Source organism: Chiloscyllium punctatum, chromosome 14 (assembly GCF_047496795.1).
Source record: "Chiloscyllium punctatum isolate Juve2018m chromosome 14, sChiPun1.3, whole genome shotgun sequence".
NCBI lineage: Eukaryota > Metazoa > Chordata > Chondrichthyes > Orectolobiformes > Hemiscylliidae > Chiloscyllium > Chiloscyllium punctatum.
Window position 1 is genome coordinate 7,783,026 of NC_092752.1, and position 21,655 is coordinate 7,804,680.

Below are 21,655 nucleotides of genomic sequence, written 5' to 3' on the forward strand. Positions count from 1 at the left end.
AGCGTCAAGGCACTGACCCCCCACCCCTTGATCAGTTATGATGGGCTGGGCACCCTGTCTGTATGACCAACACAGGACTGCCCAAGCAGGTGCTCTACTCCCAGCTCTGAAATGGCAGGTAAGCCCCAGGTGGGACAGAGGAAGTGCTTCAGAGATACCCACAAGGCCTCACTGGGGAAGTGCAGCATTCCCACCGACACCTGGGAATCACTGGGCCAAGATGGCCAAAGTGGGGGAAGTAGCATCCGGAAGGCGTTGAGCACCTCGAGATCTGGGAAAAAGTGGAAGCCGGGCAGAAACAGGGAAAGGAACGCACTGCCGCACCAACGCCCCATCCACCCTCTTTCCTTGACTACCATCTGCCCCAAGTGCACCAGAGCCTGTGGCAAACATATTAGTCTGGACAGGCACCTACAGACTCAGCCCGAGAGTGGGAGAGAATCATTGACTTCAGTGCGGCACCGCCGATGACGGTCAATGAGGGATGGGAGATTAACATGATTTTAGTTTCCGTGGACTCTGTTCACCACTTCACTGGGAAACACTCATCTACCATGTTGAATGTTGTAAATACTTGAGGATTAGATCCACAGCTATATAGCATCAGTGAATAGCTTGTGAAGAGAACTAATGCAGACACGATGGGTCAAATGCCCTCTGCCATGGTACTCCAATGATTCTACCATAAAAGATAACATTTTCAGTGACACCCACATTCACTGAATAAGCACTGTATATTAATAAAAACATATGAAGCGAGGGTTGTCGTCATGCTGAACAGTGGCTGGCATTCAACCACAGTCCATTGACATCAGAATGTTCAAATTGGGAGATAACAAAGTTGAATAAGGGTTTCCAGCAGCAGATGAACTGAGGCAGAGGCAAAAGGAAGGCAATGTTTCAGAGACGGTCTGGGTAAGGGAGGGAATACGAGGTCAGAAACTCAGATCAGGGTGAAGTGGAACAAGGAGATCCTAACAGTCTGTTCCAACCTCAAATGGTGGTCAGTGAATAGACCAGAATCCATGGCAAGGGAAAAAAAAATTGTGTTGGGGTTGGAACACGTTGACTTCAATCTTTCCGAACATTCAGTTGGAGAAACTTTCAGGATTTGGAAGACAGAATGTGCCTCTTACCCTTGAGAAACACGCTTGGCTTGTCATTACAAATAGTGCTATATTAAAACAACAGTCACCAGTTAGAATCATAGAATCCAAACATTGTGGAAACAGACTATTCAGCCCAACTGGTCCACACCGACCCTCCATTCCCACGTAGACCCATGCCCCTTCTCTGTATTTCTCATGGCTAACCCACCTAGCCTGCACATCCCAGTTGAAGGACCAAAAACACGAGGCTTAATGCATTGCTGCTTTGATATAACAGTGCACATTTACTGACATCTCACTTACCTTTTTGATAAATACTCCGGCATCAAACTGGATGTCAAACTTGGTTGGAAGAGGGCTGATTCTCCTTAATGGCTAGCCCATTTCCAATTCTTCAGCCAGGTTTCTGAAAGCCTGGACAGCATTAGGGGAAGGAGGTTGTGGGAGAAGAGGGCACGGGTGAGATTGGGAGAATGTGCAGGCTGTGAGAAACAGGAGGAATACACCAAGTCTCCCCTTGAACCAGATTGGTCATTCAAATGAGATCTTGGCTGATCTTCTACAACAACTCTCCATTCAATACTCCACCCATATATCCTCTTGGAATCCAAGAAGCTGTTGACGTCAGTACTGAAAGTACGCAATGACCGAGGCATCCACTTTCTTCTGGGGTACTGAATTCCAAAGGTCCATATCCCTCTAGCACTGCTATTATCCCAGTCAATGGTACTGGTCTAGTCATCCCAAGACACATATTAATGCTCTGGGGATATGGATTCCAATCCCACCACTGCATCAATTAACAAGCCCTGAAATGGACAGCTAGACTCAATAACGGTGACTATGAATGACAAAGTCACAGTGTAGGAGGCCATTTGGCCCAATATGCCTGTACCAGTTCTATTACCTGCAGCCATAATCACTGCACACCATTTCTACCCAAATAACCATCCACTGCCCCTCTTGAATTCTCAATTGAACCTGCTTCCACACATTTCTAGGCGTTGCTTTCCATCCCCTAACCACTAAAGTCACCATCGATTGTCGTAAAAGCTCATCCAGTTCATAATTTTTTTTTAGGGAATGAAACCTGTTTTCCTTACTCAATCTGGCCTACATTCAACTCCAGGCTCACACCAATATGCAATTAACTCCTAAATGTACTCTTAAGCGGTTGAGCATGCCATCAGTTGAAATGAAGATGAGGAATGGGTAAAGATATGCTCGCCTACGATGTCCAAATGCCTTTGAAAATAATTATTTTTAAAAATTCTAGAAGGGCTATTCCTTAATACAAGACCAATACCGCTCATTCTAGATTCCCCAGTCAGGGGAAATGTTTCCTCTAAGAAATTGATGCATCTTGGTGACATCACTGGGCAGAGAATACAGGCAGCTTCCACCCTATCATTTGCTGAAATGGTCTCAGCCTCTTTATCCTGACGTTTCCACATAGGGAAAAGAAGCATTCCCCTGAAAGTGGACTGGGGAGAAATGGATAGTAGGATCAGCCCCTTGATCTGTGAAATAAAGTAGTGAATTATATTGGCATGACTGAAGAGCAAATAAGAGACTTCTTGGAAATGTAAATAAAGAATGTGAAATTAAAAATTTATTAATATGCATATAAGGAAGGAAATCATGTTATTATATTTCCGATACAGTCAAACTAGTGATCGAGTGGAAGCACATTGGCAATTAACATTTCATTTCAAAAGTATTCTCACTGCATATATTCATAAATGAGGCATGCATAAATATGAAAGCAAACTCTCATACAACTCCTTAAAACATTTTAAATCCAGGTAGATTTCCTTATGTTATTTCAGTGACTTTAATTTTCAGCTCTCAAAATCTCTAGGCCGTTTGAAAATCAATTCTAAATCCAGTTGGAAGTGGAACAAACTCAGGTACATTGACCATGTGAAGTGTTTCTCAAGTACATCAAAAGTATTTAATACAATCTGCTGCAGAATGATGAGAGGGTGAATACTCACGTCATTCTGTTGAGGCTAATATCAAAAAGGCTTGGGTTTGTTTGTTAATAGAAGTCGATACAAAACCACAGTGTACCCGTTCAAGCAGGCAATTGAGATCCAGCACAAAATGTTAAGCATTTCCTAGAAGTGCACTCGGTACTGCATAAATCCAAATTAGCTCACAGACAAATCTGCGTTACAGGCAGTAGGCTGAAATGAACTGACTGCAAGTCAAGTTCATTGCTATAATAACATCCAAGAGTGGAGATGCCAGTGTTGGACTGAGGTGGACATGATCATAAGTCACATGACACTAGGTTATAGTCTGACAGGTTTATTTGAAATTTCAAACTTTCAGAATGCTGCCCCTTCATCAGGTGAAAGGGCAGTGCTCTTAAAGCGTGTGATTTCAAATAAACTTGTTGGGCTATAACCTGGTGTTGTGTGACGTCTGACCAATAGTAACATCTGTCATGGGTTACATAACAAAATGTATGGGGCTAGTGATGGAGTGGGGGGCGTGGGGGGTGGGGGAGGTTTGGCAGAAATGAAGAGCACAACACATATCAAAATATCAACTCCCCACGTCTTCCTCTGATATAACCCCAGATCCTCCTTTATCATGGCATTGAGGTGAATGAGGGGAGGCATGTAACTTGGCACAGGATGTCCTGGGTTCTAACTTACTTTTAAAATGTGCCAAGAGAAAAGCTGGTTCTTTAAAAATCAAACCATGACTTTTTTTGACAAAGACTACAATTTTCTCTCTCACAATTCACTCCAGGTATACACTCTTGGCTCCCCTCTGTTTTGTATAGATGGACTTATAGCATTGAAGAAAACTGACGCAGGTAGATAATTGACACATTCATTCAGATTCTGTGCACAAACAGAAACAACCGATCTCTATTAGTTTTCACACCTGGGAAAATACTCCAATATAGTTAATAACATACATTTCAACCATTAAAAATAAAATTTGCCTGGGTGACAATTACTTCCTCATAAGTTCAGCACAATATGAAGAATTTCAGTTCACCCTTAAGAAACAAAGGTCCAACAGTTGAGAATGAGGAGCATTAGCAACATTGGGTTGAGATGCTGAGTACTTCGCCTGTGATTCACCTCCCACCACACAACAGACTCGCCCATCTCAAGATATCATACAAGACCTCTCACTCTTAGACAAATGCAATAATGCAAGAAGGAGCGAGATAGTTTAACTAAGCCCTTTAGTTCTTTTCTCTAGGTAATGGTGCTGCTTGGTTATCACATTACCTAGTTCTAATCAAATGTCCCAGATACAATAGGACAAGGCTAGAGGTGTGTTTTCTACTGCATAAAAGAAGTCAGAAAGAGACATGAAAGTTGTTTTCTATCCAATTTGCCCTTTAATACCATTGTAGTATATTGTAATGGAACTACACCTTGTTATTGAGTTTACAAAACTACAGACTGTGCTACCAGCCATCTTAAGAAAATTTAATTTGTGGATCCTGTCTTCAAAGATAAAACATATGAGAAGCTGTGTTTGTCTATGAACATTATCATCGTACTAAAGTGACATGCAACTTTACTTGTGAAACTACCTTTGACAGGTGAAACCTTTAACCAACCTAAACATATGAGCTGTACGTTGACATAAAACACAGAACGTACTGGAATAAGAAAGATGATCTCAAACTAAATTAACAAACATGTACAGCACCCCCTTTCCTGCTCAGGGTACCTTGCCCTACTACACAAGGAACAAGGGAACAAATACTTTAACTCCCGAGGGCAACTGAAACATTCTGTCAAGAAGAAATGGTTCTTTATACACAGTCGAATCCTCTCAGCTTTCAAGCTTTTCATTGACCTGATACATTTTGCAGCCCTTTAAATGTAAATGCATTGGATACAATGATATTGCCCTTTATAGATTTGTAAACCCAAGATAAAGCCAAACATGGGTTGAGGGTCAAAGGAATGCCTGTGAAATTCCTTCACCACTCCTGCCACATTCATTCATGTACACAGAGTTACACCAATACAACAGAACAGTTTAGCTATACATCACAGTATAAATCGTTAAACTGCCCGTTCATTAATCCGAGGCTTGGTAAACTTCAACTGGGTGGAAATCCACAGATATTGATGACCATCATACTAATTATACTAGTTAGATCAATGATCCCTCCCAGTCTCCTTGCCCAATAATGTAAGGGGTGGGGGTGGATAATCTCACCACAAACACCTGGTCGTCTCAAGACGCAATATAAATCCCCTTATCCAAACAGTTCCAGACAATATAATTAATGCAGCAGGAGTTAGGCAGTTATAAACAAAGCTGCAGTACCCTGTAACAAGTACTCTCCTGTGCATACTATGGATTGCAGTACATCACAGGGATGAAGTTGGGAGATCTTTGCTTTCCTTTAAATGAGGAAATCTCAATTTGAGATAATTCCCAGTTCTCTACAAAGGTACCTGGTCCAGATTGATCTTGTGGGCAGATCACCATTCAGGTGTCCAGTCATAAGAAACGGCAAGAGGTTGCTCAAAGGACACTTACGAGGTGTAAAACCCCTCCTTCCCTCCATGCTGAGTGATTGTGACAGTGAGAGGCTCTCTTCCACCCAAAAGCTTTCCCGTTCTGGTTCCCAAAATTAATTTCAATGCCGTCGGAACAACCACTTCAGCAGCCTTCAATTAGTTTACCACTCAGATGAGATGCACATTTAAGACACTATACTAGCTTTAAACATAGCCCAGTAGATCCAGGAAAGTAATTACCAGTTAACTTGTAACATTAGATTTCACACCAGACTCTTCCAGTTTAATAAAATTGGACAATTTCAAGATCCCCAGAGCTTGATGGTTTCATTACTCCCAAACTTAACCATGACTTTCACAATAGGGTGGCACTTAATTTAACCATGAAACAGTGGTTAAAGATGTTTCACAAGAAGCACATCACAATGATGTGAAAACCATCTCACACTATGCATATACCAACAGAGATCAACAAGATCAAGCCTGGCCAGTCCATCATCTATGTAAATAAAACATTATTTTCCTTCAGAGACATCTGTCAAATTCCAAATGACTTATTCACAAAGCCCTCGCCAATTTTTGCCGTCACATGAATTAATTTCTTCCAAAATAAACTGATGGTTGAAGGAGCTTAATTGTGAAAGTGCTCCTCAATGCACAAAAAGGGACCAAGTGAATTCTGAATCCAGGAAGGGCAAGATTTCAGAATAAACTGTAACAATGTGATTTTAAACAAATTCAGCAGATATTAAATTTGGAAACAAGTGTCCTAGTAAACACTTATTATGATCATTTTAACTGAATGCCTACACTATTACATAAAGCCTTTACAGCAACGAGGAACATTTATGCAAAGTTTGAAAAAAAAAGATCTGTTTGAAGACATATCTAAATAAATGTTATGCAAGAGGTCAGTAAAAGATAGCTACTTGAATGCAGATCTTCAGCCGGTGAAATGAAGCTATTACACTGGCTACCAACCACCTAAGTATTTGGAGTTAAAGATCTAAAAAGAGCCCAAAACCAAATAGATTCAAACACCTCACACCCATCCCTTTCTCCCTTCAAATCCCAATGACTAAGTTATGGTTTGGATGCCTTTCATAGCAACAAGAAAAAAAAGCAAAATATTCATTTGTATTCCGTCCCTCCTATATGTTATCTTCAATCCTCATCTTTCTCACAGGTCAATGAGCTTTAGATGTTCACTGTGTGAGCATGCTTCTTGCATAGGAGCTTGTCTTTCTTTGAGAAGAAGGTTTGGCCTTCCAAATTCACACAACACACCTGGAATAAAACAACACCAAAAAGGCAGTTAAGAAATAATACAGAAGTGTTCTTCTATCAGAAATGTTGAGGCCAATTTTAACCAGTGAATAAGAATGCAGAAACAGCGCCAGGTGTAGGTCATTCCATTTAGATTTTTTACAAAATAGGATTAGATTAGATTCCCAACAGTGTGGAAACAGGCCCATCAGCCCAACAAGTCCACACTGACCCTCCAAAGAGTAACCCACCCAGACCCATTTCCCTCTGACTAATGCACCGAACACTATGGGCAATTTAGCATGGCCAATTCTATCGAGAGCCTGTTCCATCATTCAGCTTGATCATGTCTGATCTTGGGTTTCACAGCGTTGAAAGCTTCAGCCAATAAATTAAAATTTGTTCAGGGTTCTGAGGAAGGGTCCTTGGACCTGAAATGTTAACTCTGATTTCTCTCCATATATGCTGCCAGACTTGCTAAGCTTTTCAAGCAATTTCTGTTTTTGTTTCAGTTCCTTTGTTGTGCACTCATCTGATTCATTGCTGCTGTGCTCACTATTGTTTATTTTTAACAAGACGTAAGCACATGAAGTTAGTTAAATTAAAACAGTCTCATTTAGTTTCTGACAAGATAAATAAATATTTGTTCTCTGATAACTTGCGCAAAGCAACAATCCTACAAACACAGCAGTGACACAAAATATTTAAAATGCAACACCTTCCCTTTGCATAAAAAGAGTTACAAAGTTTGGATTCCAGAGGAAATGGTAGAGATTCAAAGTTTGGAAGAAGATTTGTAGCTCGGGTGCTCGTTTTTGTGGTTCTGTTCGCCGAGCTGGGAATTTGTCTTGCAAACGTTTTGTCCCCTGTCTAGGTGACATCCTCAGTGCTTGGGAGCCTCCTGTGAAGCGCTTCTGTGCTGTTTCCTCCGGCATTTATAGTGGTTTGTCTCTGCCGCTTCCGGTTGTCAGTTCGAGCTGTCCGCTGTAGTGGCCGGTATATTGGGTCCAGGTCGATGTGTTTGTTGATTGAATCTGTGGATGAGTGCCATGCCTCTAGGAATTCCCTGGCTGTTCTCTGTTTGGCTTTCCCTATAGTGGTAGTGTTGTCCCAGTCAAATTCATGTTGCTTGTCACAGACTCTATCAACAAACACATCGACCTGGACCCAATATACCGGCCACTACAGCGGACAGCTGGAACTGACAACCGGAAGCGGCAGAGACAGGCCACTATAAGTGCTGGAGGAAACATCACAGAAGCGCTTCACAGGAGGCTCCCAAGCACTGAGGATGTCACCTAGACAGGGGACGAAACGTTTGCAAGACAAATTCCCAGCTCGGCGAACAGAACCACAACATATGGTAGAGATATTAAACCTTGAGCCACATTAAACAAGGAACATTTCTAATAAATCACAAATAAGTCTAGGCTCCTTTGAAAGGAGGCACCATTTACACCGAGAATAAAAAGATGTAAATGCAAGACAGAATAGGCGAAAGGAAGAAGCTGCATGTGATTTTTTTTTGCCAGGATGGAGTCACCCTCTATCCAGGCAAAACTCCCAAAAATTGGAAGACCTTCCTATGCACACACCATTTCCCATTTTTGCAGAGGCAAGTTTGAGGATATGCTGCACTTCACACATGCAGTTTCTGGAGACAGCTGCCAGGTCTCGATGTAAATTGGATTTTGGAGGGGGGTGGGTGGTGGATGATTGACAGGGAAGGTTGGCTTGGAAAAGGCATTATGAATTGGAAGGGGCAAGGAGCCCTGAAGCTCTTTACCCATCCCAGATCCAAAGCCTGCAGCCTCTACTGTCATCCTGTGGTTGCCTGATTCACATCCCAACACAATGGGTCACCCAGGAATGAAACGATGACCATCTGGGACATTTTATCCAAACCCAACATTTCCCTATGTGTTTCTGCACTCTGACTTACTTATGACTGTGTTACTGTAGTCAATGTGACTGCCAATTGGCACCCAAGAAGCTTCCACAAACAGTAACTGGAATCAAATCAAGGCAGCAGATTACTACCTGAATGGCTGTAAATTGGGGGCGGGGAGTGTGCAGCGGGATCTGGGTGTCCTTGTGCATCAGTTACTGAAGGTAAGCATGCAGGTGTAGCAGGTGGTAAAGAAGGAAAATGGTATGTGGCCTTCACTGTGAGAGGTTTAGAGTACAGGAGCAGGGATGTGTTGTTGCAGTTATACAGGGACTTGGGAAGGCCACAGCTAGAATATAGTGTGCAGTGTTGTCTCCTTTCCTGAGGAAGGATGATCTTGCTCTCGAGGGAGAGCAGCGAAGGTTTACCAGTCTGATTCCGGGGATGGTAGGAATGACGAATGAGGAGAGATTGAGTAGGCTAGGAGTGTTTTCGCTGGAGTTCAAATGCGTGAGGGGGCGGGGGGGGTGTATCTCATAGATACTTATAAAATTCTAACAGGACTAGACAGGGTGGATGCAGGGGAGATGTTCCCAACAGTGGGTGTGTCCAGAACCAGGGGTCACAAACTGAGGATTCGGGATGGACCAATTAGGATGGAGATGAGCAGACATTTCTTCACCCTAGTGGTGAGCCTGTGGAATTCATTACCATAGGAAGGAGCTGATGCTAAACTATTGAACATATTCAAGAGGCAGCTACATATAGCGCTTGGGACGAATGGGATCAAAGGTTACGGGGAGATAGCAGGATTAGGCTATTGAGTTGGACTATCAGCCATGATTGTGATGAATGGCGGAGCAGGGTCAAAGGGCCAAATGACCTCCTACTGCTCCTATCTTCTGTGTTTCTACGTAAACTGCCAAACAATCTGTTTTAGGTGTTGGTTGAGGGATAACCTTTGACCACAGGACACCACGTATATGCTCCTGTTCTGGGATCTTTCAAAACCGGGATGGACAGATAGGATCTCAGTTTAACACCACTTCCGAACTATGACACCTTGGACAATGGAGCACTACCTCACTGCTCAACTGCTAAGTCAATGTAAATTATGTGTTCAAGTCTCTAAATCTACTTGAAGCTAAGATTTATCCCTATTCTGAAAATTAAAAGAAAATGTTATGTTTTCTAAATGTTCTGCATATATTAACACAACACAATGATTTGCATGAAAACCTATTTCTACTCAATGGGTATTCTAGCTTTCAACAAAGCACAGAAGAACATGTCTTTCTTTATTCAAACCTGATGTTTGTGCACTGTTCCTATCAACTTTATTTTAATTTTAAATTTCTGTGGCCGCAGTTATAATGAAAAGTCCTGCTGGGAATTGATCACTCTAATGATGCATAGCAACCCAGGCACAGCAGTAATCACAATGATATTACACCTCAGACATCAACAGGATTTCTCCTGAATAACTGTCCATCTCTCTCTTGCTATCTCTAGTGTTCTAACCATTTCCTTCAATTTGGTATAAAAGTCAGTCAGTGACCTGATATGTCAGGCGACAGAGAGGGGATCAGGAACTACAGAGCCTACCTGGGGAATGGACTAGACAACTATGATCCTTAGAGATTCCCTCTTTCCCAATTACTCATGATTCCTCCACTTGCTCAATCACACACCACCAGGTTACAGTCCAACAGATTTATCTGGAAACAGTAGCTCAAAACCCCTCTTTACTTACACATGAAAGGTCTTTGATTCTGGGACTGCTTCTTCAGAGTCAGCTATTAGAGTGTCAGTATCTCTAATATTTCCTTTCTTTGCCCTAAAACCTCTGACGTTCTTGTTTATTTTTTTTTCTTTTGCTTTTTTTTTGGTTTTTTACCCCCACACTACCGCCTAACTGCGGTAGTGCTTATTTTTTCCCCAGCACCATGTTGTGTGTGTGCAGGTGTGAGACACCAGGAAGAAAGGAAACACCCAAATGGCCAGTGACAAGCAGTGCCCCTCATAAAGGGAATATTTCCCTATTTATCTGTCAGCCAGGGATCTCTGATTGAGGCTGTTAATCTGGACCAATCAGGGAACTCATATTCTCGGGGCCAAGCTGGCTGACCTTGTTACAATCACTCCATTTACCTTTCCATATATCAGGCTATGGGCCAATGGAATGACTTGCAGGTATAGCAATTAGTAGCAGCTTTTTCTGTCAAGATGTTAATAGAATACAAAACTCTCTTACACAGTTTAAAACATTTTGTGAAAAGCTTAGAAAATGTGACAGTTACTTCTGGTATGGTGCACTATACGCTACAAAGACAATTTTCTTTCACAAGTCCTTTGAGGGATTGGTGGGAAAAATCACTTACTGGAAATTTGCATATGACATGGGGACTTTTAGGGCACACATTTGATTAGATTAGATTAGATTCCCGACAGTGTAGAAACAGGCCCTTTGGCCCAACAAGTCCACACCGACCCTCCGAAGAGCAACCCACCCAGACCCATTCCCCTACATTTACCTCTGACTAATGCACCTAACACTACGGGCAATTTAGCACGGCCAATTCACCTAAACTGCACATCTTTGGTCTGTGGGAGGAAACCGGAGCACCCGGAGGAAACCCACGCAGACACGGGGAGAACGTGCAAACTCCACACAGCCAGTTGCCCGCAGTGGGAATTGTACCTGGGTCCCTGGAGCTGTGAGGCAGCAGTGCTAACCACTAAGCCACCTTGCCACCCAATTTCATCCCAGAAAAAGTAGTAAGAAAATAACAACCAGGAGAAACAGGGTTCCATAGACAGGAGACACATGAAGATGTAAGATATTCTCAGTACGCTGTGGAGATTGTGGATTAGTCATTGTAGTTTACTGTACTGCACAGACGGTACAGGGTTTACTGTACTGCACAGACGGTACAGGGTTTACTGTACTGCACAGACGGTACAGGGTTTACTGTTCTGCACAGACGGTACAGGGTTTACTGTTCTGCACAGACGGTACAGGGTTTACTGTTCTGCACAGACGGTACAGGGTTTACTGTACTGCACAGACGGTACAGGGTTTACTGTTCTGCACAGACGGTACAGGGTTTACTGTTCTGCACAGACGGTACAGGGTTTACTGTTCTGCACAGACGGTACAGGGTTTACTGTTCTGCACAGACGGTACAGGGTTTACTTACTGCACAGACGAAACAGGTATCATGCCAAGTGTGGCCCAGTGCTTGAAGAAATTTATCGCCAGCCTCTATAGGGAAGTCACAGCCATGGCAACTAGTGCCAAATAAATTATAATAATCTGTGAAATAAAACACATACATGTAAATGTCTCAGAATTAATCAGTAGCTTTATTTCAAAAGAGGTCAAAATATAACATTGTGCCAACAGAGTCAGACAGAGAACAACAGCTGGGGCTACATTCCAAAATTATTATGTTAAATCTCCATTGTAGATTCAAATATACTTTGTTTTCCATTATATCTTGTGAAAAAATGATGGTCTTGAGTTTGAATGGTTAGGAGAAAGTGAGGACTGCAGATGCTGTAGATCAGAGTCGAGAATGTGGTGCTGGCAAAGACCAGCAGGTCAGGCAGCATCCAAGGAGCAGCAGAATCGACGTTTCGGGCATAAGCCCTTCATCAGGAATAAATTTTACACGGATGAAGAGCTTATTCCTGAAATGTCAATTCTCCTGCGCCTCAGATGCTGCCTGACCTGATGTTCTTTTCCAGCACCACACCCTCAGTGTTAACAGGTTTAGCCACATGTGGGCTATACCACTGTAGTTCCCTGAAACAGGGAACATGCATCCTTGCCTCAGATTATTGGAATAAACTTCTTGTGATGCACCATAAGGTTGAAAGAGTGAGAATTACCTTTTTCACAGTAAGGATCGCCATCCTCCATGTGGAAAATATTGTTGCGAATAGGTTGCTTGCAGGCCACACACACAAAGCAGTTAACATGCCAGGTCTGCTTCAAGGCATTAATAATTTCCTGTGAGACCAGAAAAACAAACACTAGAGCGAGAAGGAACAAGCAAGTCTGCAGACCTTATTCACACTGTGAGTAAAGAACCTAGGGCACAGTCTCTTACCCAGTGGCATAACCAGAAAGATTTCCAGCAACCACAATATTGTGTTGCACGTTGTAACAATCACGCTGCTTCTGATCATCCAACTGGGAAGCCCAAGTCACAACTTGCAGTAAACATTTCTCTAATCTTTCTCGGGACATTGCAACCTTTGTGAACTGCTGCAGTATATATGGTGAGCCACTGTTTGCTATTTGCAACATTTCTGCTACGCCATTTTAACAGGGGCATCCAAACACCTTTACTTCACCCATTTCAGAATTATCTTAACAGAATGTAAGAAAGACTTGCATTTATATAGTACCTTTGCAAACCTCATTTTGTTGCTAAGTGCTTCACAGCCAATGAAGTACGCTTGAAATGTCACAACTATTTGAATGAAGGAAACATACGGTAAATCAGGCAGCACCTGAGGAACAAGAGCGTCGACATTTCGGACTTAAATGTTATGCCTGAAATGTTGACTCTCTTGCTCCTCAGAGGCTGCCTGACCTGCTACGCTTTATCAAGTGCCACATTTTGTCGACGTTGGCTTCTCCAGCATCTGCATTCCTAACTCTTTCCAAACGTACAGTAATTGCCCACAAACCAAAACATCATAACGATAGAGTAACGTGCACTGATTTAACCTCCTCACTTTTAGAAAGACCTAACTGCAATACAAGCAGTTTGGAGAAGGTTCACTCAACTCATTCCCAGGATGAAGGGCTCGTCTTGTGAAGAAACACTCAATGGCTTGGGCCTACACACAATGGAGTTCAGGAAATGGAGAAACACATCAGGTTTTACGGCGGATATCAGGAGGATGTTACTTCTTCTGGGGAGACTGAAACTTGGGGACATAATTTAAGAAGAAGAGGTGCCCCCCTTTTAAGATGTAGATGAAGAGAATTATTTACTCCCAGTGGGCTGTTGGAGACTGGAATTATTTGTTCCAGAAGGTAGTAGTGGCTTGGACTTTAAATTTAGACAAGGTGGAATGAGATGGAGTTTTGAAAGACAAGGGGGTCGAGGGTTCTCCAAGGATGGGTCAATAAGGAAAGTGGAGATGAGACCACAACCTGATCAGTCATGATCTTGCTGAATGGAGTATCAAGCTGGAGGGGCTGAATGGCCTACTCCAACTCCCATGTTTTTCTGAAGAAAATCGTGCTGATAAACATTGGTAGGACATCTCATGCTCTTTCTGGACTAGCAATATAGACTTAAGCAGATAAACGAAGGTTAAATGTTTACTTCTCAACTCCCTGCGAAACAGCAAAATGACAAACTTCACAATTTTCATCTTTTCTCAGCAGTCACATGGCAATACACAATTGTTTTGCAAACAAACATCATCAGGAACAGGGGTAGCCCATTCAAGCTCTCAAGCACAGCTCTACCATTCAATAATAGTGCAGCTGATCTGATCCACTGCTTCTCAATATCCTTTCAACCCCTTACTCGTCAATAATCTGCCCACCTCCAGCTCAAATATATTGAAAGACTCTGCTTCGGTTGCCTTTTGAGTGATCAAAGTTCCAAAGACACATGACTTTTCTCATGCCTCCTGAGATGTAATACCCATGGGGATGGGTTCACGCATCCATTCTTGACTGAAACTTCTGAGACAATCCATAAATGGTTACACCAATATAACTAAACGAGGTAAACAGCATAACATTCCAGCATGACTATGCTAAGTCTAAGTGTGTGTTACTATGAGGTATTAACACCAGATTTAACAATAGACCCAAGTATTATGAAGCCCAGGATTTACGAAAGTCTCATCTGCAGGAGTAGTGATCCCTTTAGCCGAATGCAATTTAATTTTTATGCGGCATGAACAATTCTATCAAGAAGTGCTTTCTGAAGTAAGACTACTTGGTAGTCATAGGACATAGAACAGTACAGATTAGAGTGGTGCTGGAAAAGCACAGCAGGTCAGGCAGCTTCTGAAGAGCAAGAAAATCTACGTTTCAGGCAAAAGCCCTTCATCAGGAATGAGGTGGGGAGCCTCCGAGGTGGAGAGCTTTTCCAGCACCACTCTAATCTGGAACCTGATCTCAGCATCTGCAGTCCTCACTTTCTCATAGAATAGTACAGCACAGGAACAGTCGCTTCAGCCTACAATGTTGTGCCAGACTTGACATCAAATTAAACTAATCACTTCCGCCCTCCCCTTGGTCCATATCCCTCCATTCCTTGCTTATTCATGTGTTTATTTAAAAGCCCCTTGAACGCCCCTATCATATGTGCCTCCACCAATACCCCTGGCAGCTCATTCCAGACTTCTACCACTCTCTGTGTAAAAAACTTGCCGATCACATCTCCTTTGAACATTGCCCCTCTCACATTAAATGCTTGCCTGACTAAGTACATCAATCCTGCTAAGTCACTGGCCCTTCCTTGAAGGTCAATTCCAATCTCTGAGGAAAGTACATGCATTACATAATCTGCTCACATTAGGTACAGGATATTTAGCCATTTGTAGTCGCAGGGGTTACTTTGTCAGTTAGATCAGTTGGCTGGATGGCTGGTTTATAATACTGAGTGATGCCAACAGCATGAGATCAATTCCTACAGCGGCTCAGGTTACCGTGAAAGTCCTGCCTTCTTGTCCTCCCCACCTTACCAGAGCTGGGGGTGACCCTCAGGTTAAACTCACCACCATTCATCTCTCACTAATGGAACAGCAGCCCTCTGGGACTGTAGTAACTTTACTTGAAGAGTCTGATAGGAGATCCTTCCCAACCTGAGACTATTCCATGCCCAATGATCTATCAAGGGAAGCAGCAGGAGTCACAAAATAAATTCCACTGACATGGAGCATAGAGGTCAGTATGGAGCTGTTGGGCTGAATGGCCTATTTCCTACTTATATACAGTAAATAACACAATATGTTCAATTGGGATTTGTCCACATATCTGCCTGACTCCAGTTTCCATGTATTCAAACATTAATTGAATACTAAATTGAACAGTTAGTGTGATAAGCTTCCATATGGAATTTGTCGATCCTTTAACCTAAACTTTTAACACATAGCTGTGCAGACAATAAGTTCCATTTAATTCTGAGTTAGCAGGCTGTGAAGTTCACATTTCAACCCAGAATCCAATCAGTTTTCAGACGGAACCTTTTTCTGTCCGTTTTGTGTCCGTTAAAGGGGAGTCACTCGTGTACAAAGTGAACTTCTGCATGGCCTCACGCATCCCTGTGACTATAGTCTCTTCCTCCCCCGAACCCTTCTTGAGATACCTGCATTCCTTCAATACCAGCCTCCATTGTCAGTCTTTAACTGCTACACCATTGGAGGCTGTGTCTTCAGCTCCCGAATTTGTCCATTAACCCTCTCTGTCTCTCCCACCTCTGTTGGCGTTGCATACAGCTTATTTTTTCAGCACAGACTTGGCCATCCTTTCTTAATTTGTCACCTTTCGTGACTCAGTCTTGAATTTTATTTGCTGGCAAATTTCTTCAGGAGGTCTTGCTGCATTAAAGCCATTTATACCGATGGTAATTGCTGCATGTCTGTTGGCCAAAATAAGCCAGAGTGAGTGAGAAATTGTCCACATGCTACTGGAGAACACCAACTCTTCTCTGACACAGACTGATGAATGGGCATCAAGCAGGGAAAGAGATCACAAGAACTGAAGTTTCATCCAGTTCACAGCTTTCTCTATCCTCGCCATCTGCTCAATCCCCATTGTTAATAACCTTGGATAGAATAGAATAGAATCCCTACAGTGTGGAAACAGGCCATCAGGACCAACAAGCCCACACTGACCCTCTGAAGAGTAACCCATCCAATCCTATCCCCCTACCCCACTCGACCTATGTACCCCTGCCTATTGTACCTAACCTGCACATCCCTGGGTAATTTAGCATGGCCAATCCACCCTAACCTGCACATTTTTAGACTGTGGGAGGAAACCGGAACACCCGGAGGAAACCCACACAGACATGGAGAGAATGTGGAAACTCCACACAGAGGCTGGAATCGAACCCGGGTCCCTGGCACTGTGAGGCAGTAGTGCTAACCACTGAACCACCGTGCTGCCCTCTAAAAGAGAACAGGACTCTTTCATGCAATGGCTTTTCAGCTTGGCCTGCCACCCACACAATCTATCCACAGCCTGAGAAAGGAGATTGGAAAAATCAACATCAGTGATAGAATTCCACGGGAGATTCCGGCTGTGGCCTTGAAATCTGAAAAAGGTGCCAGCCAATTGCTTCCCAAAGTCCAGAAAGTGTTCTTCTGGCATGGCTTAGCAATTGGCTTTGTGTCAGGTGATATCTTGGGTTGCTTCCACCTGGGATTTCTCCAAGTACACCATAGAGCCCAACTTTCCACTTGGAATTCTGAATGATTTCTCCTGACCCATTTCCTGTCCATCTGGACAAATGCTCTCTGATTATCAACATTACCAGACACTAAGTTTGAGACATCAGCATAAACAATTGCAGCACATATCACCAGAATCTGGTATGTAGAAGATCTCAGTGGTTCCAATGATAATGCAATAACACATCCCTGATCTATCAGGGCACACTGCATGATGAACTGCTGATCATGAGAATGTTTAGAGTTTTGCTTTTTGTTTTCATGGAGAGTTCCAGATGTTTGAGCTTTCCAGTCCCATGATCTTTGAGGAGAGTTATACTTTTGGAAGATGGGAACTTTGGTCACAGACTTCCAGATCAAATTCATTCCTTTGGGATGAAGCAAAGTGCTGAGGGGCAGTTTCAATCTCACGGTGTTTCTGGAATAACCTTGTGAGAAGGGGCTTATATGATTAACAATCTCAACTTGATCGCATTTGACTTAATCACTCTGAAGGCCAATATAGTCAGCCACATCTTCCTGCCAAGATCAAGGAGACAAAAGAAACCAGACAGTTGGAATGGAGTGACAAATACTTTGGTTAGTTTCCCACACACTCATTTGAAATATGCAGATCAATCTCAGATTCTCAGAGAACAGTTGACAATCTTAACCTGAGAGCTGAACTATCAGATACTCTCACAGAAGGTGTCTCACCGAGACATATTCGCCTGAGGCAGGGGACAAGGGGCTTTGCTCACTCGGGCACATTCGGGACTCAACATTGAGTTAATAACTTCAGACCATGAACTGCCACTTCCAACCCTCACAGCTCCCCAGTGCCTTGTTTGCATGGGTTTACTCTCACTAGTGCTGACCTGTTTCTTGCTATTAACACCAACCATTTTATCTATATCTCTTCTCTACTATATTAGCACTCCCTATGCCTTTTGCTCTGGGTCCCTGTACCACTTACTCCTCCTCCTCTTGCACCTCACCCTGACCAACTTTTTAAACAGCATTAACCATCACTTTCCCAGCCCTTAAAAAAGTTACATTGAGCAGGAAACATTAATGCTATCTCTTTCTCTCTCTCTCCCATACACTGCCAGATTGGCTGAGTTCTTCCAGTATTTTCATGAAATTAGTTCCTGGGATGAGAAGATTGTGCTGTGAGGGACAGATTGAGTAGAGTGGCTCTGAATTCCCTTGAGACGGGGAGAATGAGAAATTTCCTCATACTGTATACAATTGTTGGAAGGCCTGATAAGAGATCTTTAAAAGGTCATGAACCTTTGGGGATGCTCTATCCAAGTCTCTAGATGCTCTGCTGAGGATATTCAAGACAAAGTTTTCAAAGACTTTTCATTAAATTGGGAACCAAGGGATAGTTTGGGAATATGTAGAAGTTCAGACACGATTTTATTATTTTTTATTCATTTGTGGGATGTGGGCATCACTGGCTGGGCCAAGATTTATTGTCCATCCTTAGTTGAGAAGGTGATGGCGAGCTCCCTTCTTGAACTGCTGCATTCCATTTATGAATGTCAGCAAAGAGTCAAGAGGTCGCTCAGCCCACCTCTGCTCTCGCTATTAATTTCTCAGGTTCTAAAAGTCCAACCTGGGATGTGAATCAGCGAGGAGGGATATTGGTCAAGGTCCAGAGGAAAACCTTGCGATCTGTTTGATGCTGGAACAATTCAGAGGGCTGTTAAAAAGAGCACACTGTGCCAATGTGAGATTGGAGGCACAGAGACGAGACCGGGTAAGGAATGCAGGTTTGCAATGCTACACAAGGGCATTATTTAACCAATTCTATGGCAATGCAACAGCCTCATGGTCACTATGGTGATGCAAAAAATTTTTGGTAAAATTGAATTTTAATTCTTAAATGGTCAAGGCGGAATTTGAATTTGTAATCTCTGGAATCTTTATTTTGGTACCTTCATCACTTAGTGCAGTAATATAACTGGCACACTACAGTATCCTAATTGATTGGCACTCCATCACTTAAATATCACTCCCAATGCATAATGCTGTGAGTACCATCCATAAGGTGTGCTGCAGCAACTTGACAAGGCTGTTTTGACAGCACCTTAGGACAGAAGAGGACCTTTGGTCCACTGAGTCTGTAACCACCAAAAATATACTAGTTCCTGCACTTTTTCCACGTTCCTGCACAAGACCCAAAGTCTCGAATGTAATGACACTTATCCAAGTACTTTTTAAAGGTTGTGAGGTTTCCTACCTCAACCAGCCTCCCTGGCAGTACATTCCAAACACTGACCACCCTCTGGGTAAAAGGGCTTTTCATCAAATACCCTCTAAACAGCCACCATTCACTTTAAAATTATGCCCCCAATGTTCTTGACCCTTAGACTAAGAGGAACAGCTGTTTTCCATCCATCCTACCCCCCCCGCAATGGCTCTGTGCCCAAACAAACCACCTGAGTTTATCCAGCCTCTCTTCAGCGCTAAACAGCTGCATCCCAGGCAACATCCTGGTGAATCTCCTCTGCACCCCCTCCACTGCAATCACATCCTTCCTATAGTGTGGGGACTAGAACTGCACACAGTACTCCAGCTGTGGTGGTGGAATATTGTTAGGTAGGATCAGTTTATGCTGCCAGATATATACAACAAGCATTTTCCTGAATTGAAGAATTCTTGAGGTTTTAGTGTGACTGGCTCTATCAGGATGGTGCATCAGGTTTCCATATTACTGACTTGTAGGATGAGCATCTTAAAGTACTTACCCCCAGGATCTTCCTCTGGCATCGGGCACATTCAGGGGCAAAGAATTGCTCATAGCACTTCTCACAATATACCGACCCTTTCTCTTCCACGAACCCAATGTGGGCAAGGGATAGATTACAGTAGGCACAGGTAAACTCTTCAGGGTGCCAGGAACGACCCATTGCCACCAGGAAAGGACCTCTGTCAGAACAAACACACCAAGGGATCACTGTAAAAACAAAGCTGCTTCTCAGAAAAGCAGGACAAAAAATTATAGCAAGAGTTCTGGCCTTCTCAGAGATGAAATTGTAAATGAGAAGTTTGCAAACATAGTCTTCCCTCAGAACGTCTCCTCAAATGTAAGAAGGAAACCCCGCACTTCTCTTTTGAAGAAAATGGATCTCTGGTAGGCTTCCATTGTGTAAATGTTGGTGCCAGCCAGGCTTGGATGAAGAGCAGAGGACAGTCTGGTGAGGAACCCAGTTAAGGTGTACCATCAAGTGAAACTCATGCACACTGATCAGCATTAGATCACAAGGATAATGCAAAAATTGACAAAGCTACCCCTTCAGGCTTTGACAAAAGGCGCTAAGGATTCTCACTTTAGGATTTTAAATCTGAAGTATTTGGCGGAACATTTTTTCTTTTCAGCTGGAAGGTGGTGGAGGTCTTTTATTTACTGAAAAGGGAGTAGAGGTAGAAACCCTCCTACAATTTTACAAATACTGATGTATCGGAACATACAGAGTCAAAAGATGCAAAGCTTAGGCTAGAGAGGTACTGTCTCTTGTTGACACAGGCAGAGTGGAGAACAATGGCCAGTTTCTGTTCCTGAAGATGGTGTCGTGGCATTATCACGTAACTGTTGGAAACCCACCATGGGACACAGTGAAATCTGAATTCAACAACAATCTGAAATAAAAGCTGGCAAATGGTGACTGCATAGCCCACATTGACTGTGCTAAAAACCCATCTGGTTCATTAATATCCTTTATTAAGTGAGAAATCTGCAGTCCTTACCTGGTCCAGCCTACTTGTGACTCACCTGGTCGACTATTAACTGCTCTCTAAGCAATTCGGGATGGGCAGTAACTATTGGCCTAGCTGATGATGCCCATATCTAAAGAACAATTTTTTGTTAAACACTGTGTCTATGTTCTCTTTACTGCTAAAGGTTAGATCATTAATCACCTTGAGCTAGTCCTTCCATTCAAATTCATCCATGAGTGCGGTGCAACTTAACCCCACCTCCCGACCTTGGTACCTGAGCTTTTTTGTTAGATGTCGGTAGCAGGGCAAATCAATTTAAGCTTTGACGTTTTCAAACAAATTGCAGCCTGACAAATTCATTTTGCAGAGGCTGTGAGCAGAGACAATTCCAGATTTACACTGTTTGGTTTTATAGATTTCTAGATGCAAAACCCCCAACTCTCGAAGGTGAACATGTTTCATCTCATAAAAGCAATGTTTAACTGAGGCTTTCCTTTCACTCCATAGTTAAATCTACATGTTGAAATTAAATTAAATACTAGTGCATCTACATATCACTGCACACAACGACACGACACAGTCTATACTTTAGACGTAGGGAGGGCAGAGTTGGTTTCCTATTACAGTTGTAGTGTTACAATTGTAAAGTTCAAAGGAAGATACAATGGAATGAGGCAAATTCATCAGTTCATGCTCCTTGCTCGTGATACCCTGATCATGTTCAGGAAGCCATTATC

General features: G+C 42.8%; 1 protein-coding gene across 7 annotated transcripts in view; it reads right to left on the reverse strand.

The window, feature by feature from the left end:
- Positions 1–2,699: 2,699 nt before the first annotated feature.
- The window catches only part of pdlim5a (PDZ and LIM domain 5a), a 254,170-nt gene continuing 235,214 nt past the window's right edge, over positions 2,700–21,655 (reverse strand). For all 7 annotated transcript variants that reach the window (XM_072583846.1, XM_072583851.1, XM_072583849.1 and 4 more), the window contains 4 exons: positions 19,949–20,129; positions 12,672–12,792; positions 11,978–12,093; positions 2,700–6,910 (listed from right to left, as the gene is read on the reverse strand). In XM_072583846.1, the coding sequence (XP_072439947.1) occupies positions 6,821–6,910; positions 11,978–12,093; positions 12,672–12,792; positions 19,949–20,129 (508 nt within the window). In that variant the 3' untranslated portion in view covers positions 2,700–6,820. The remainder of the gene's footprint in view (positions 6,911–11,977; positions 12,094–12,671; positions 12,793–19,948; positions 20,130–21,655) is intronic.